General features: G+C 38.2%; 1 protein-coding gene across 1 annotated transcript in view; it reads left to right on the top strand.

The window, feature by feature from the left end:
• Vta1 (vesicle trafficking 1) overlaps window positions 1-18959 on the top strand; it is a 56281-nt gene that overhangs the window by 1734 nt on the left and 35588 nt on the right. The window contains exon 2 of the mRNA XM_051164669.1: window positions 18665-18759. Within this exon, the coding sequence (XP_051020626.1) occupies window positions 18665-18759 (95 nt within the window). The remainder of the gene's footprint in view (window positions 1-18664; window positions 18760-18959) is intronic.

Here is an 18959-nt window from a genome sequence, read left to right on the forward strand (position 1 = left end):
CCTATAATTCTTAAATTGAGCCTCATAGGTCAGCTGGAAATGGGAGTCCACTGGTGAGGACCTTTTAGCCCACTGCCGTCTGGTTTTTATGCCTGTTTCTATTTAGTGGAATCCCTCTTGCTACAGTCACAAGTAGGCATTTCTATGACAAAGTCCATTTGGCTGTAATGACATTTTTGTTATGAGACCTATATGTAAGAAGTGCATATCAGTCATACAGAGTTTAAGGAATGATAGGAAGGCACTACTGAACTCACATTTGCTGTTACTAACGTTTTTAATTTTTGGTAATTTGGTGGCTGTGGATGCTGTCTCTTTGAAGTAATATTTGCAATTCTTTGAGTCTTAATGAGGTTCAACATCTATTCATATGTTAATTAAACATGTGGTTTTCTTTCCAGCTGCCTTTTTGTCTCTTTTGCCTGTGTTTCTATTGAAATGTCTTTTCCTAATAATATATACTAATCCTTTGTTGCATGTGTTGCAGCTATTTTCTCCCAGTTCCCAGCCTGGTTTTTCTTCAGGAAGTCCTTTATCCAAAATACTTAATATAAATTGTCTGTCAGTTTCTAGGAAACATTCTTGTTTTCCAGTCCTTGATTTCTTTTGTGTACTCACTTGGGATTTGGTTTCTTAATCCTGTTAATGGATATCTTATTAATTATAGAAAGTTACAGTATTGATGTTCCTTTGTTATTGTCAAGTTTCTGTTTTATATATATATATGTTATCATTTTTTCCTTTACTTTTCATCCTTTAAGTCTCTCATATATTTCATTTGTCATATGTTGTGTAAATCCTTTAGGCCTTTTCTTAAATTTCCACATATTTGTTGCTTACGACATCTGTTGAGTTGATTTCAACTTATATTTGTTTTCAAATCTGCCTGACCATTTCTCATAACTGAGTTTATCTTTAAACCTGTTAAGTTTATATATATTACCCCCCCACACACACACCCTGTATGCTCTAAAATCCAAAAGGCTTTTAATGCAAACATGATGGCAAAAGTAGAAAATTTCACAGAGAAGCATTGTTTCATGCTTCAGACCATGGAAATATATAAATTTACTTCCCATGCCAGAGAAATGGGTGCTGGAGAGATCGCTCGTGGGTAAGTGCTTACTATGCAGATGTGAGAGCTGAGTTCAGACCTCTAGCACCTGCAGAGGAGAGAGAGGGAGATCCTGGGGAGGAGGTGAGATGAGTAAGCCCAGGAGCCTGCTACCATCCAGCCAAACAGTGGGGATGAGCCCCAGGCTCAACAAGAGGCCTTGTCTTGGAAAACAAAGTGGAAAGCCACAAAGGAAAGCACCCAGCATTGATCACAGCCTCCATACATGCCTATACAAAAAAATACCTGCTGTCTCTGTGTCTAAAACCGACCTCCATGTCTTCACATGGATCTAATCCCTTGTACAAATACCACTGTAATTAGGAGTATATGGTTATACTTATTGCTGGGTAATAATGAGATTTTCAAAAAATGAATGATTCCTGGACTTAATAGGAATCTTCCAATGTTTTGTATTTTTTATTACCTTAATATTCTTAGCACTTCTAGGTTGCCTGCTCTTTTAATATTTTTAAATCAAAAGTTAATGCTGAATGTTTCCTTGCTTGCCCTATTTAATATAGTCATAGCAAAATAGTGAATTTCCCAGAATTGAAAACTCTGTCCATTCCAAGAAAGAATCCCATAAGTTCATCTTGTCTTGTGGTATGTTGTGGTGTCTTTTTCAGACACAGTCTTCATAGCTCTGGTTTTCCTCCAATTCAGTAAGATCAACTTATGCTGAGATTTCAGATGTGTGACACCGTGGCCAGCAATTTTATTTCTTATGAAAGTGTTGTTTGTTTGTTTGTTTGGCGGGGGGCGCTGGAACAATGGCTCAGCAGTTAAGAACACTGACTGCTCTTCCAGAGGACCAGGGTTCAATTCCAAGCACCTACATGGCAGCTCACAACTTTCTGTAACTGCAAGATCTGACACCTTCACACAGACATACATGCAGGCAAAACACCACTGAACATAAAATAAAAATTTAAAAAAGGAAGCATTTTTCTTTTGAGATCACTTTTGATCCATGTGCAGGTGAAAGAAATAATACAGAGAATGGCTGTTGTCCTCACAAATGTCATAGAATGTCTTAGCCAGATGCAACACATCAGTAGATATGTTGAAATTAATGCAGCTCACTGGATTTCTGATTTCCAAGTTCTACACATGCTTACTTATGTGTACACACACTTAGTTCTAAGCAGGTGTAGGTTCCTATTTGTATCATCACAGTCAATACACAGCAGCCTAAGAATCCATTGAGGGAGCTATGGGCTGTAAGGCACTTGGCCGTAGGATGTCCAAACAAGATTTGTCTTTGGAATATGCTTATAATATTGTGCTAGCATGAAAGGTAAATAGACATTTGCCCAAGTATTGAATGAATGTTTGGGCAGACATGTTGCTGCAGGGTTCTAGTGTGGATTCTTATCCTACAAGGGCTCCCAGGAGCTTACAGGCCCTACGCACGTCCACCATGAAGTCCTTCAGCTGTGACAGACTGTGAAGATGGCACTGATGGAGGTCCTGGAGATCCTTGAGAGCACAGACCAACTTTAAGTTGAGACAAGTGGGCCCAGCAACAGTGATGGAAGTTCATTGGTCACCGAGTCCAGAGCCATCCATGCACAGAGTCTCAGGTCCTCTTGCCACTGCACAGAAACTAGCAAAGCCATGTCTTGGGAGTGTGTGATCCTTGAGACCATTCCCAAAGTTCCTTTTTTTTTTTTAATCATTTCATTGGGTGCTAGCTTTGTGCTCTCAAGGCTCAGAGCTTGGGACTGGTTCACTAGCACATCAGCAGCATCTTGGGTTTTCTCACTAAAATATCCAGGCCTCAGGTTGGACCAGGCATTGGTTGGACATTCCCCGTGAGATAGAGTGAACCCCTGACACTATTAATGAAACTCTGCTATGCTCGCAGATAGGCGCCTACATACAAAGACCACCCAGAAGCAGATCCAAACAGATGCTGAGACCCACAGCCAAACATTGGGTGAAGCACGGGGAGTCTTGTGGGAAAGTTGAGGGTGTGGGGGGAGATAAGAGGACATGGAGGGGGCAGCCACTCCACAAGAAGAACAACAGAGCCAACTAACCAGGGCCCAGAGGGGCTTGTGGAGACCAAATCACCAAATAGGACTAAACTATTCTTAGACTGGACCTACACCTCTACACAGATATAGCAGATGGGCAGCTCATGTGGGTCCCCTAGTAAGGAGAACTGAAGCTGTCTTTTGACATGGCCTCTGTTGCCTGCTTTTTGATCACTCCTGCCTGGGGTTGCTATCTTACCAGGCTACAGGGGACTAGGACTCCCTCAGTCCTGACGCGACTTGATGAACTGGGGGAGGCTCTCCCTTTTTCTGAAGAATAGGGTAGGGCAGAGGGGGGAAGAGGGAGGGAGGGAGGGTGAGACGAGGAGTGTATAGAAAGGGTTATGATTGGGATGTGAAGCTAATTAATTAATTAACAAATATATATCAAGGCCTGCCCTGGGCTAGGTCCTGTCTAAGTATCTAAGCTGCCAGGTAGCCTGCCTGAAGCTTGCTTTTAAGGTGTAGTGCTTATCATAGCTGCCTGATGACAAGCTCAGACATCATAGTATTTCAAGTCATATAAAATGGTTTCTAAATTACAGAAAATGGTTTATATGTTCCTTACATCCATTATGGTGCTCTTTACCACACCTACTTTACACATGTTTATACAGTTATATACACATGTATATAGTGGACACATAGTCTTTTATATGTCTATGACAGCTTAGCAACTTAACTGTTGAAGGATATTCAGGCTGCTTCATATTCATTTTATGAATAAAACTAACATGTCACAGAGGATTTTTTAATGACACCGTTAATGTTCATTTCTCCGATATAAAAAGACTGAACTTCCAGTTCCTTCATCATTTTAAATCCCACACACAAGCAGTATGAATGAGGAGGTGCTGGGAATCTGAGCTTAAGTCTCTGCACCTGCCCAAGAACCTTACCATTCATTGAGCCATCTCCCCAGACCCAATTTTACAGATGGAAAATCCCTGAGAATAGACAAAAAAAAAAAAAAAAAAAATGCAAACTAAGGAAAGACAGTGTTAATTATTAACATTAAGCTTAATCAGTGTCCCACCTAGTTTTAATAAGAACTTGACACAGCTGGAGTCATCTAAGAGGAGGGAACTTCAGTTGAGAAAGTGCCTCTGTAAGATTTTGCTGTAGGTAAGCCTGTGGGGCATTTTCTTGTTTAGGGAATGATGTGAGAAGGCCTAGCCACTGTGGGTGCTACCATCCCTGGGCAGGTGGTTCTGATTCTGTTAGGAAGCAGGCTAAGCAAGCCAGTAAGGTGCACTCTTCCGTGGTCTCTGCATCAGCTCCTGCTGCCAGGTTCCTGTACTGTTTGAGTTCTTGTCCTAACTGCTTTTGATGATCAACTGTGAATTAAAACAAACAAACAAACAAAAACAAAAAACAAAAAACCTCTCTTCTCCACATTGCCTTGCTCATGATGTTTTATCACAGCAAAAGTAGCCCTAACCAAGACGGTAATAAGTTTAAGTTAAAGTGAATACGATTTTTAAATATAAAAAGTGAGCTGAGTACAGGTAAGTGTTCTAAAGTCTTCACTGACATAGTTAGGTGAGTTGGCACAAAGTTTTAGAAGGCACTTTGAGAAAATGTAAATATAATTAAGTGGTTCCAGTTCAGGGAAATGTGTTTAGAAATAATTACAAATACTGTAAGAGCTTTAAGCAGAAATCCATGACATGTATATGATACATATTGTTTTTCTTTAATAAAACCAGAAAATATCTGAGTCCCTACAAATAACTGACACTGTGTGAAATATTTTGGACACTGCTAGATGTGCTCCTTTAGGTAATGCTAAACGTAGGAAGATCTTTTCATTCTCAAGTTTGCTGAGCATCATGGTATATACCTGTAATCCTAGTACCCAGGCCATAGAGGCAAGAGGATCAAGAGTTCAAAGCCAGCCCTGTCTATTGCTATTGAAATACCTCCTTTTAGAGCACTTACCTACCCCTGTGGGACCCAAGTACTACATAAGTTTTGCTATAAATTAAAGTGTAAAGTTCCAAAGCACAAATTGTCTGTGTGTGTTTGTTTATGTTTAAATATATGAACAGTGTAAATAAGTACTATGAAAATAGTGTCTTCCCTGGTAGGAAATCATAATTATTCAAAAATTACAATCTGTATTTTATAAGATGAAAAGTTATATGACAATGTAGGACAAATGATCTTATATATTCACAAGTAATAGAGTTTTTGTATGTGTGTGGTATTTTTCCTTTTGATTATGTTTTCCCCTTTCTGTGAGTTGACATATTTCATATTGTAAAAATAAATAAATAAATAAATAAAGCCACTGAAAACTATAACCCAAACTATTAAAAGGCATAGGTAGGTAGTGGGGAGCTTCAAATGCTAACCAGAAAAAAATTGCAGTGTCTTCAGTGGCATGGTGTCTAGTGATTGGATTTTGTGTTTTGTAGTTCTAATGAAACTGATTTCCCTTCCCTTCCTGGAGCATAATTTACTTTCTCTTGTCTCCATGGCCTGTAACCTCTGCTCTGCCTCTACAACTCTTCCACTACACACTCCATTTGTATCCTTAACATCCCTGCCTGCATGTCACCGTTGTTTCTGGTAGCCCTTTTCTTGAGCCCCTAGTTTTAGTCCTCATTGTGTTTTCTATGGCTTTGTTCTGGCTGCCTTTTTATTTGCTTGTCTTCTCTTGTAGATTGTGAAGGTAGGGAGGCTTGCTTTTCTTTATTCATTTACTGTGCCTGCTAGTGCTCAGCTACCAGAGATAGTTTCAGAGTAAAGAAGTCAAGATTTACTGAATTGAACTGAATATTAAGGTAACAGTGGTCCTTATAGAACTATGACCACATAGATGTCACAGAAAGTTGGCAGACAGCTAAAGCTTAGGTAACTCTTGGAATTTGTAACAGTCTTTCTTTAGGGACATTTGATCTTGCTGCTAGTTGGTAGAACCAACATCTGAATGACAGGTGGAAAGGAGAAATGTTGAATAAAAAAGTTGTCATTGAAAGTAATTAGCAAAAGATAATGACATAATCAGGGAGAAACTTAGGTAGAAAGAGAAAATGAAGGTTAAGATTTCTGCTCCTAACACTGTGTCTCTAAGCTCCTCTTCCCTTCTCTTTAATAAAGGCAGAAAATATTTGACTTTCCTCTAACGCAACTGTATGATAACAATTTAGACACTGCCAGATTTGGTGCTCTAGGCTAAATCCAAAAAGGTCTCTTCAAGTTCACTGTATAAAGGGTCCAGTTTGACTTAAACATTCCTCTAGGGGGTGGCATTGTAAAACCATAGACCTTCAGTGACCATGAAAACACATTCTGAGACTCTGTTTATGTGATCACAGAAAGATTAAGTAGTTCCTCAGGAAGTTGTGAATACATGTAACTGTTTCAGTCAGATATAAAATAGCACATTAAAGCAGAAATGTTTAACTTAAATACCAAAAAATGTTAGTTTTTCTTTGCTATTGATAACATATATGGAAATTAGCATTGCCTCTTATTAATTTGTTCTTAATCACACAGAAAAAAATAGAATTTTAAGTTAGATAATCCTAAGCCAATAGGAAGAATCTTGTAATCTTTGTGGTTTCAGAACTTAAATGGTAAATTGGGATCATAGTCTTTTGTAATTTTTTTTTATTGTAGCCCAACTCAAGATACTGTACTGTGACCATTGTCTTACAGTACAGTAAATATACAGAATGATCAATTCCTGTTTTATGTATTATAATTTCATTACTTTTATTTGTACAAGTATAAGAACACCCATATTTTGTTTTATAAACATGGTCATTTGAATCATTTGATGACTTTCCTTTGTTTAAATAAAACTGTTCAAAAAAAAACTGATTGCATGAATGGAGCCTGTGCAACCCCTCAACTTTCACTTCCTTTTCAGCCATCCCAGAGAATTTAACCACTTTTTGATAAGGCTTGCTTTTCATAATAGTTGCATTTGACTGCTCAACAAAAGGGAGGTGGAGGGGGGAAGTGAAAGACACAGCATTTTTGAACAGCACAGGACTATGTATACTAGGCTTCATTTAGCTGTTATGATTAGTTTGTTTTTCTATCTTGGGGTTAATCAATTTTGGGTATGGGGTGCTTTTGTTTAAGCCTCAGTATATTATTGCTTCTTTCTGGAAACAATGCTGGAAATCATGGAAGGAGTTGTTCTCTGTTGACAGGACTTCCCAACACATTGTAGAAAATCATTGTTGTAAGTGGCGCAGTTTCCCCAGACACTACATATACTGGGAAGGGGGCTCAGTCATAAAGTGCTTACCATGCAAGCATTACCACCCAACTTTGATTCCTAACACCCACATAAATGCCAGACATGACAGCATTCCTCTGTAATCCCAGCGCTCAGAATACAGGGACAAGTGGAACTGGTTGGGCAGCCAGTCTTTCTAATCAGCAAGTTCCAGGTTCAGTTAGAGACATGTGGCGGACATTGAAGAAAACACCAACATTGCCTTCTGGCATTTGGTGTACATGCACTCACACAAGCATCCCCATACTTTTCTTGCTCTCTCTAGAAGTCTTGTTTTGCCACCTTTGAGAAACATTGATCAAAATAATGGATGTTTTTTTAGAAAATGTGGGATACAACCAAAAGAATAAAGAATCACATGATTTCCCATTTACAGTCATTACAGGCAGCATTTGTTTGAAGGGACTAACTTGTAAAATTATGTACAAAATCCATACCTGCTACCTTCTGTAGCTGCGTGTGCCACCTGACCTCCTTAGGTGTCAGTTCTTTTGAGGGAAAGATGATTAATTATGCCAAGGATGATTGTAAGTATACTTGGGTTCTTATGTCTCTTTTTCCCTTCTCTACCCAATCCCTTCCAACACCAGGTAGGAGAGAGAAGACATCATTTAGAAAAGGACATAGTACTCTTCGGCTAATTCCTATTGTTGGAGGTCTTAGGTGTCTTTGGGGCAATATAATCTCCATCGTCAGGATATTCAGCCAGCAACAGCAAATCCAGCAGCAGCCTTTTTTCCTTCTGCAACCATCTCCAAGTGTTCTTCTTGCAGGCCTCCTTCTCTCTCTCTTTGGGCTCTTGTATTTTTTCCAACTGGCAAAGATCATGCCTCCGCACGAGGCAGTTTCTCTTGACAAAGTTCATGAACCCTCTCATGAGGCTGTTATCTGCTGTAGACAAACTGGAGCAGCCCCCATATTCCACACATGGAATTAAAACAAAAACATGTTTACATAACATTACTGAGTTTTTAAATGAACAAAAACTTCTACAACAGATGATGATTATTATTATGATCATTATTATCCATGATTATATCGAGGATTCTTATCAGGTTAAGGTCTTATTTAAGAATGAAATAGTTGTTGGGCGGTGGTGGCGCACGCCTTTAATCCCAGCGTGCGGGAGGCAGAGGCAGGTGGATTGATGTGAGTTCGAGGCCAGCCTGGTCTACAAAGCGAGTCCGGACAGCCAAGGCTACACAGAGAGACCCTGTCTGGAAAAAACAGAAAAACAAACAAACAAACAAAAAAAGGAAATAGTCCCTGTGAGAAGAGAATAAATAACACGTTTTACCATGGTAGTCCAGTTAAGTAGAATGGCGTGAAGGGAAGAATGGCAAGCACAAAAGTGCACACGCATAAACCTATTTTTAGTAGTGATGTTTATGATGTGCTGAAACTGTAAAGCTAATATGGATAAGTTCAAGTCCTTTGTGGTAGGCTGCTGTAATACAATGTTATGTCACTAGAAATAATAGTTACCTTTTTTACAGAAGAATCCACAGCATACTATAAAAATATGAATAATGATATATTCAAGTATATATAATCTGGCTTTATATACATGGCACATATACAGTACTATGTACATGTGTGCGGTAAGAGCCAGAGATACAAGGTAGGGGAGGTGGGCGAGACTGTACCTGAGGGAAATCCTAACCTGTTACTTGATTACATGACTTTGGACAACATGCTTCACTGTGAAATTGAGTTTATTTTTAATGCTGCATAAATAATGAGCTTTGTTGTAATATTTACATACATGATACATATATACTTGATGTAATGTAACCCCACCCCTTTTACTTTTTCTTCTCTCTTCTCCTTCATCTCCTTTCTCTTCTATAGTAGTCACCATTCTACTTTACTGTCATCTTTCTAACTTACCCCTGTCTTTTATAGATGAGAGAAAGCATGGTATTTGCCTGAGTTGACTTGCTTCATAGGCATGATGATAGACAGTTCATTTTTCCCTTCTTCCCTTCTAGTGATACTATTTCATTCTTTATGGAGAGTGAAAACTCCATGTTGTGTTTGTGTGACACATTTTACCTACTTGTTGATAGTAACTATTGATTACTTAACTGTTGTGATTAGTGTCTCAGTAAGCATGGATATACAGGTACCTCTATAGTAAGCTGGCCTTGTTCTTGCAATATACACCATTCAGGGTGGTGTCGGTAGATCACATGGCTCTCATTTTTTGAGGAAGCGCCATCCTGATTTTTATGATGGTTATACTAATTTAAATTCTTATTCACAGCTATGAATGTGCCCCCCCCTACATTCATACGCACACACACACACACCAGCATTTGTTGTTTTTTTACTTAGCCATTCTGATTGGGATACGATGAAATCTCAATGTAGTTTTGATTTACATTTGTTTAATGGCTAGAGATGTCAAGTTTTTAGTGTTCATTGACGTTTGAGTTGGTTTGAACAACACATTTGTTCACTTATTTCTCAGATTACTTTTTAGTGTTCTATATATTCTGAATATTAATTCCCTGATTATATAGACAACAGATCTTCTCATATTCTGCATTTTGTCTCTTCTTTGGTAATTGCTGCATAGTTTTATGTAATTGTATTTGTTAATTCTTGATATTATTCCATAAGCTGTTTTGAATCCTGTTCTGAAAGTCTTTGCCTATGCCGCTAATGTAAAGTGTTTCCTTTTTTATTTTAAGTCTTTGATTAAGGACTTGGATCCATTTTCAGTCTAGTTTTGAGAGCCATGAAGATCTAGATTGACACTTGTACATTTGACTGTCCACTTTCCCTAGCACTATTTGGCTAAGAGTGTGCATTTATCTGACATTTGGTTTTAGAACCTTTGAGAATCAGATAGCAGGAAGTGTGCACTTTATTACTAATCTTGGATCAAAGGTAATAAATACTTAAATATTTTTGTGGTGAAATAATTTGATGTTGCTACTTTTAATGATTATGTAAGTACATGACTCTTACTATTCATTTAATGCTAATTATTTTTGTTTTTATTACATATATTTCTGAGTCTTATAATTTCATATATTCTTGAGTCTCATCTTTTTTCTCAGTATGATACCCTTTACCTTTTAATTGGTGTAGATTATTTGTTTATTCTACTTATTAATGTCTTAAATACCCCTAAACTCAAAGTCCCTCCTACTGTTTAATCCCTGTCAGCTGATATCTTGCTCCACCTCTTGATCTATGGTTAACTTTTTATTAATAGCTCTTGGATTTAAAAGTATGTGTAAGGCTGGCTGAACCACACCTTAATCACCTGTTTACAATAAACAGATCTTGGAGTAAAGGTGTGTTAGGGCTCAACCACAAGCAACAAGGATTTACAGTTCAATCTCAGGAATCACAATGGCATCAAAGACAGATTTTTACAGTTCACAATCTCAGGGATCAAAGGTCCTGTCACGTTAAAGCGTTGCAGTCTTCTGTCATGTGGTATATAACTTAATACCATAAACTATCATTTTTCCTACTCTTTGCCAGTAAATGTCATATGCCCTGTAATACATTTTACTTATGTTCTAATTTTTTTATAAAGTGAGAAGCTATTTTTTCATATATTTTCTACAAAAATATCATTTTCATCATTCTACTTCCTTTCTGGCCTAACCTTTAAATCTGATGGCATTACTTTTCCTCTCCCAGAACTATGTCATTTCTTTCTCAGTTTAATGCTGAGGTTATTTCAGCCTCTCCTGTGAGGAAGTAAGCTTTTCTCTCAGCCTTTCTTTTTGACAGATTCACTTGCACTTGCAGTGTACTCGACTTGACAGCTTGTTTTTCTTTTACCTCCTCTTTGACACCTTTCTGGCTGGATTCCTTTATTTGGGAATCTAGTCACATGTAAGGTAGATACTTGACATTTTCCTGGACCTCTAGAGGCTGATTTTTAAGTTGTTTGTCTTTCTTTCTCTTTTTTAACTGTCATGTTTTTTAAATTTATTTATGTATTCACTTTACACAGCCCCCCTCCAGGCATCTCCTCATAGGCCCCTTCCCCATTCTCCCTTTCCCTTCTCCTCTGAGAAGGCAGAGCCCTCCATGGATGCCAGCAACCCCCCTTCCCCATATTAAGACACTATAAAACCAAATGCATCCTCTCCCACTGAGGCCAGACAAGGCAGTTAGGGGAATGTGATCCAAAAGAGACACTAGAATCAGTGAGGGCCTCTGGTCCAGTTGTCAGCAGATCTTCATGAAGACCAAGCTGCATATTTGCTACATATGTGCAGCAGGCCTAGGACCAGTCCATGCGTGTTCTTTGTTGTTGTTTTTTGGTTTTTCAAGACAGGGTTTCAGAGGAGTTATGTTAGGCTCCTATCTACAGGCATAGCACAGTAACATAGTAATGTCAGAGATCGGTTCACTTCCTTGGGATGGGTCTCAATGAGGCCAGTCTTTTGGCTATTCCCTCATTTCTTTGTCCTGTCTTTGTCCCTGCACATCTTGTTGGCAGGACAAAGTTTGGATTGATGGTTTTATGGGTGGGTTGGTATCCCTGTACCTCCACTGAAAGTCCTACCTGGCTACAGGGGGCTGCCACTTCAGGGTCCATATCCCCTGCTGCAGCAGTCTCCTTTAGGGTGACCCCATAGACTTCCTGTGCCCTCCTCTATCTCAGGCCATCTCCACCTCCAGTTTCCTTTCTCTCACCTGGCCCTCTCTTTCCTGCTCACCCTACCCCTAATCACTACCCTGCTCCCTTCCGCATCCCTCTCCTACCTAGTTCCCACCTTCCATTCACTTCCATTGCCTATTTTATTTCCCCTTCTGAGTGAGATTCAAGCATCCTCCCTTGGGCCTTCATGTAACTTACTTTCTTTAGGTCTATGGATATTGTATCATGGTTATCTTGTACTTTATGGCTGAGATCCACTTATAAATGAGTATCATCCATTTGCCTGCAAATTTCAAGATGTCCTTGTTTTTAATAGCTGAGTAGTATTGCATTGTGTAAATGTACCACATTTTCTGTATCCAGTCTTTAGTTGAGGGACATCTAGTTGTTAAAGTGTTAAAATTGTTTTCTCCCAGTTTTATTTTAGGTGGTCTCTCTCTCTCTCTCTCTCTCTCTCTCTCTCTCTCTCTCTCTCTCTCTCTCTCTCTGTGTGTGTGTGTGTGTGTGTGTGTGTGTGTGTGTTTCTTTCTTTCTCTCCCTCTCTCTCTCTCTGACTCTCCCCTCCCCCTTCCCCCTTCTCTTTTAATCAAGTCAATTTTTTCTTTTGGATAATTATTTCTAGGTGTTACATTTGAATCCTTTTGTGTATATTTCATTTTTCTTTTTGCTCATTTTCTTTAAATAATATTAGATTCCTAGCATTTGACTGTCATCTGATATTCCCTTCATTTTAGTTAGCCTTGCTTGATCTGCTTGAAGTGTTGGCTTATGGCCTTATGCATCACATTTTCACACCAGCATGGTTAGTAATCTTTGCTTGTACAAAGGACACTTTGAAAGGATTTGATCTGGCCAACTTTCAAGGTATGTGTGGTTCATTGGATCCTTTTGTGCTTGATTCTTTTGTTTGTTTCCCAGTGCTGTTTGTTGCCATTGTAGCTCTGTGGGGAACATGAGTAAAGTAGCCTTTAGAGAGTCTGTATAAAGGAGCCTTTCTTTTGGAACAGGTTAGCACTGTATGGTTTTGGAGTCAACTGAATAGCCTGAGTAGATATCCAGGGCTCTCCATGGTCTGTTGGAACATGAATGTGTTCTAGTGCTGTGTGTGTGCGTGGCAGTAGGTAGACACATAGCCCTGGTGCCTTCTCTGGCCTTGTGGAGTTTTCCCATGTGCATGCATGCACATACATGGCCAACTTCAGGTGTGTGTAGCTGTGCAACTCGGTGGACTTCTTTCTGATAGCTTCCTCTAGATCATGACCCTAGCCTTCAACTTACAACTGCCTCATTCTCCCTGAACTCTTAACTTCTTTTACCCATTCAATCAGAAGACATGCTGTTCTTGCTTGGAACTGTTGTCCTGCCCCTGAGTTTTGAGCATGCCTCCATGTAAAATCTTGACTTGAACTTATGTGTTCCATGCTTGTATCATTTCTTTAAACACCATGGTTTGTGGTTTCTCCTGTTAAGAAACTTGCTTTGTGTTTTTTGTTCCAGGGTTTTTTTTTTCCCCCTAAATCCTAAGCTGGCCTTGAAATCACAGTTTCCCAGGCCAACCTTGAACCTGACAGTCTTCTTGTCTCACCCTTTGTTTTTTTCGAGACAGGGTTCTCTCTGTAGCCTTGGCTGTCCTAGACTTGCTTTGTAGGCCAGGCTGGCCTCGACTCACAGCAATCCACCTGCCTCTGCCTCCCAAGTGCTGGGATTAACGTCGTGTGCCACCACGCCCAGCTTGTCTTAGCCTTAAAAGTAACTTAGAGTGCAGATCTTTCCCACCCAGCCCAGTATACGGTATCATTTTAATAATCAGTTGCCATGTACTGTTGCTGTATATCAGCACAATGCTGATATCCATAATCTAAGTGTGAGTGTTGGCTGATTGTATAGATATTAAAAGCCTAGATACACTAATTCATAGATCAATTTTTATTTCATCCTTTAATAGGAAGAACTAAGTGTAACTTTATTAAAGCTGCTTGTTTTATGAAGGATGAAGGTGCACTCATTAGTAGACATTTATTTATTATTCTGCCTGCCTTGTTTGTTGTTTCGTTTTCACATTATTTGTGGCCAAACTGTTTGTATTGGTAGGACAGAGAATTGTTATTTACAGTTTTACTTTGGAACGTAGTAAAATTATACCTGCTATAAAAACTATATATAGTGTGTATATATATATATATATATATATTATTTTGTATTTACGTCGTGTTAGAATTACATTTCTCTTGGATAAGCAAGGTCTGTTAGAATATTTATGTTCAGAGTGTGTGGAACTTTGAATAATGCATAGTTTCATGATTAGTGAATGTTTGTCTCCCAAATGGCTCACATTAAATTAAAGTTGGTTTGGAAAGTACTTAATCCTTTTGCAAACATACCTCATTACTCATCATCAAATTATTTTTATTCATAAAAGCAAACAAAAAGAGCATGAATTTAAAAAAGAGTGGGAGTGGAGGTATATGCGGAAGTGAGGGAAATCGTGTAATTATCTCAGAAAAAAAATTAAAGAGTATCCATTCCACTCCTGAAAGAAATTCCAGCTTCAGTATTCCTGTAGGCGACACATGCATTTGTTCTACCTTAGTAAGTGTTTTTTCTGTTGCACATTAAGTCATTACATTCCTATTTCTACAGTAAATTGCACATTTCAAACAGCTCCATATGAAAGTGATCCTTTTTCCATCCATATGGCAAAATATATTTTGTAATTTTCGTAAGGAAATTCAAGGTCTTATTTTTACCAGTATTGGAAATATCGTCTTTATATTTTCCAAACTTCAAATTGTAAGCCACATAACTAATACAGAAATATTAAGTAGGAGTCTGAGAGGATCTAATTCTTAAGTTCAGAAGAGGATAAAGCTCAAGTCAATACCATAAGCATTATTACACTGTATTTCAAGTATTCCTGAAGAATAAGAATGTCAATGCTAGTGATCATGGCTACATTAAAGTATGAACAATTTTATCTTTGCTTTAGAGCAGATAGCTACACATTTCTCTTTATATTGTAAGCAACAGAGGCTAAATAAATTTAATAAAGAGCCGGAATCTTTCACGTGGCAGTCAATCACTTATGGTAGCAAGAAGATATGCTTCCATATGTCTGCTTAATAGTTGTCCCAGGGCTGTTGTAGAAGACAAGTCTAGGAGTCAACTGCACTCCTTCTCTACCTGGGCTTTTACTATGCTGAGTAGCCTTGTCCCCCAAGCAGGTCTACTAAGTAGCTAACTCTTCTCCTTGGATGTTAGACCTAAGGTAATGTCCACTGTCCATTACTGTGCTGAGAAGATAGGAAAAGACATACAGAAATCAAGCTTTCAGTGTAATCTTGCTTCACATTATTATATTATACTGACTAGAATGTCCATAGTGGTCAGCTAATTAATATGTGCTAATTTTTGCGTAGTTGTAGATATGCTTGTTTTAAAGAGATGAAGTATGTTTAAAATAAAATTTTGCATTTTTGGACAGTAAATACTAAGTTTATTTGAGGCTAATAATTATATTTATAATCATGACAGTTTGCCAGCAGTCTCAGCTCTAGTATTCACTTTGGACTATATGTGACATTTGTGGTGTGTTGCTTGCTTGCTCTGAAACTCCACTAACTAGGTCCATTTGGTGGGAAAATGTCACAAACTAAGTAATTTAAAGAGTGCCCACAGTATTTGTAGCTAACATATTTCTATCTGAAGAGCTTATGTGATGGAATTTTAAGAAGTATCACCAAATCCTGTAAGAAGACATCGACAGCTCATCAAAGAAGTGGTCAGAATTCAAGTTCAAATACAAAAGAACTCACAAAAATAGAGGCAAGCTGGGCCAAGTACAAAGAAGTAGAAGTGGTTTGACAAGGAGAGAGTGGATGAATACTAGTGTAATCTTCCTGGATGATGCCCTGAACAAATTACTGAGGAATATGGCTGATTTGGCCATGTGGGAGACAAGAAAGAAATGTATTCTGTTGGGTCTATGGATGAGAAAATGTCTGCTTATCTAACCTCAAGTAAAGAACTGTAGACCAGGATTGTCGCTTGTTGGTATTGTGTTCACCTAACATGGCACCCTGGTTTTAATCCCTACCTCTTCTTCCACACCCTCCCAAAGAGAACGAAAAATGATAGGATAGTTCTTCAATCCTGTTTCTTACAAAGAAAACCAGTTTTGTACAAGAGTTTAATTTTGGTAGCAGTCTTAATTTCATAAAGTAAATTAACCAAGATATCTAGGAAATATGTAATGCCATTTTATTCATCAGGAAACTCACCAAGATGCTACTTTTCAATCCCTAGATTGATATGATTTTACATTTAATATCAGCTTTTGTGGGCTCAAATACAGGTACTTGCATATATTATAGAAGTAACTGTATGGTGGTACTTTGTTTTAAAGCACACCTTGAAGCATCTCTCAAAATGAAACTGGCACTAGGAAATGCTACCTCTTGTTTTCCTCTAACCCAAGCAACTTGTAAATATGTGCACTAGGAGCTATAACTGTAAACTTAGAGAATTTCTCCAATGTATATTTGCTAGAAGAACCCATAGACTCTGTGAAACAGTAGTGTTGCCGTTTGCAGACGAGGGAATTATAGATGTTGTGTATATGTTGATCCTGTAAAGTCACCACCATAAACATTTCTAGTTCTCCACATTGGAAACTGTTGAAATGGGGTGTTTGTTCAAGAAGTCTTCAGTTTTACCCATATCTCATATGCTTTTATTAGTTTTTTAAAAGAGGTTTATTTAGTGAAAGAAAGAGTACTTTGCAGTGACTGAAACAGTTCACCCTATAAACTTCATCTCAATCCTCTGTTGGCACCATCCCAGCCCAAGTTGTCTATCAGCACCACTAATTTGGCCAGCACTTTTTTTTTTCTGCGTATTGCCAACCTCTGTGCATTTTGGGTTGGTTTGTTTCTTTGTTTTCATATACATTTATGTTATCACACACACACACACACACACACACACATATGCACACACATACATAGTAAACTATATACAGGAAGAAGAACCATAAAACAATCAGGAATTATATAAATGTTACATTCATAGTGTTTTGGCTATCTGTATTTGTCTATTTAGGTATTTTTAAAATTGGATTGCTTACACAAGTTGGCTTAAGGAAACAAAAGTTACACATACTAAAATTAAATAACTTATGTTAGCCCAGAACCTTTGAACCTATCATAGTGAGTCTGAAACTCTGAATGTAAATCATTATCTATTATATCTTATCCTTATCAACTTAGAACATCTATCTAGACCTAAAAACATCTTAACCCCAAAACAACTAAGCTTAATTGTAAAAATTAAACTATCTGGTATTTAACCCCATGAGAGACTTGAGAAGAAATAAAATTAATTCTCTGAGTAGACAGGAAGTGCCTGAACAGTCACCCAAATCACTCTATAAGGTTGGAGCATCTTCTTGAGTCTTCTGGCCCAATAGATCTGATATATATTTTGAGGCCTGGACTATTGAGTACTTGCTTACCCTGTCTTAGCAGAGCTTCGCTGTTGACTCTGTTGGCAGGCACTCTACATGGGATTTTATTTCATTTTGTCTTGTCTTTTAATGCTTTGGCTCACCAGTTAAATTGTTTATGCTTTTGACACCATAGGGCCTACCTAATGTTTTGATTTGTTTTTAACATGATGGCAAAAAAAGACCTTACTTATAAAAATGTGTTATCACGATGCCTCTCTTGTGTTTTTAGGTGAGATTTTTATGTTTTTTATAAATAAAAATCCATAAGAAATCTAATCTTTACTTTAAATTTATACAAAATCTGAATTTTTTTACTAGACAAAAATATTCTAAATATTCAGTGACTTAAAAGAAAAAATGTATATAAGATCAGCTGCTTCCCATCTCATGAGATGGTGCTTCAAAAATCCAGGAAGCTAGACCAAAGGCAAAGCCAAGAAAGCAGTGTTGGTGGCGTGTTTCAGTAGCGAGACAAGAATACTCAGGAATGTGAAGCCTTGTCTTGTTTGGAAGAATTACCATTATCCCAGTCTTGCTGTGTGTTGTAGAAAGGGCATGTAGGAGGGGCCATGCGCAGATGCTAAGTTGTGAAGAATAAGACAGGTCACACACTGGTTGGTGGAGACACAAATGCTGATTCCTTAGCTTATGTGCTTAGCAGAATGCCAAGGTATTTTTCTACTCAGGACATGATGCAAAGGCTCTTAAGCCTCAGGGGCAAACAAAAACAAAAACAAAAAAAACAAAACCACCTGCAGTAAGAACACACTGGTGATGTCCAGTCCAGTCAGCAGTGTTTACCTCAACAGCAACTGTGGAAGCCCAGACACAAGGACAGTGAGATAGATGTCATGGAAGAGCAAGAATATTACCTGATAGAGCAGCTAAGATGAATCAGAAAGCTGTGCACTCATACACGCTACCAAAGACAAAGCTGTGCCCCAGCTTCAGGTGTGCATGCTGTCCAGTTATAGCCTAACAAATTGAACGTGTCCTCACGAATGGATGTTGGAAATCTCTTAGCCATGGGCCTAATTAAATAACGGATAATCGATGGGGCTGTTTCTAAGTATAGAAATTTAAAACCAACATATTTTTCTTTCCTGTGTAGGTCGTTTATATGCTATGCAAACCGGAATGAAGATTGATAGTAAAACTCCTGAGTGTCGTAAATTTTTATCAAAGCTAATGGATCAGCTAGAAGCTGTAAGTGAAACACTAATGACTGACTTACTGTCTGGTGTTTTATGTGGCACCTTGTTTTGTATGTTTGTGCGTGTATTTCTGTCATTCCAGTTCTTCTCCTAGCAACACTTAGCTAACTCATTATACCTGGAGAAAAACCCACACTATATCCAGGGGAGTTTCAAGTCTAAAGTAGGCTCAGTTACTGTTGTATACACATT

Source organism: Acomys russatus, chromosome 21, assembly GCF_903995435.1.
Source record: "Acomys russatus chromosome 21, mAcoRus1.1, whole genome shotgun sequence".
NCBI lineage: Eukaryota > Metazoa > Chordata > Mammalia > Rodentia > Muridae > Acomys > Acomys russatus.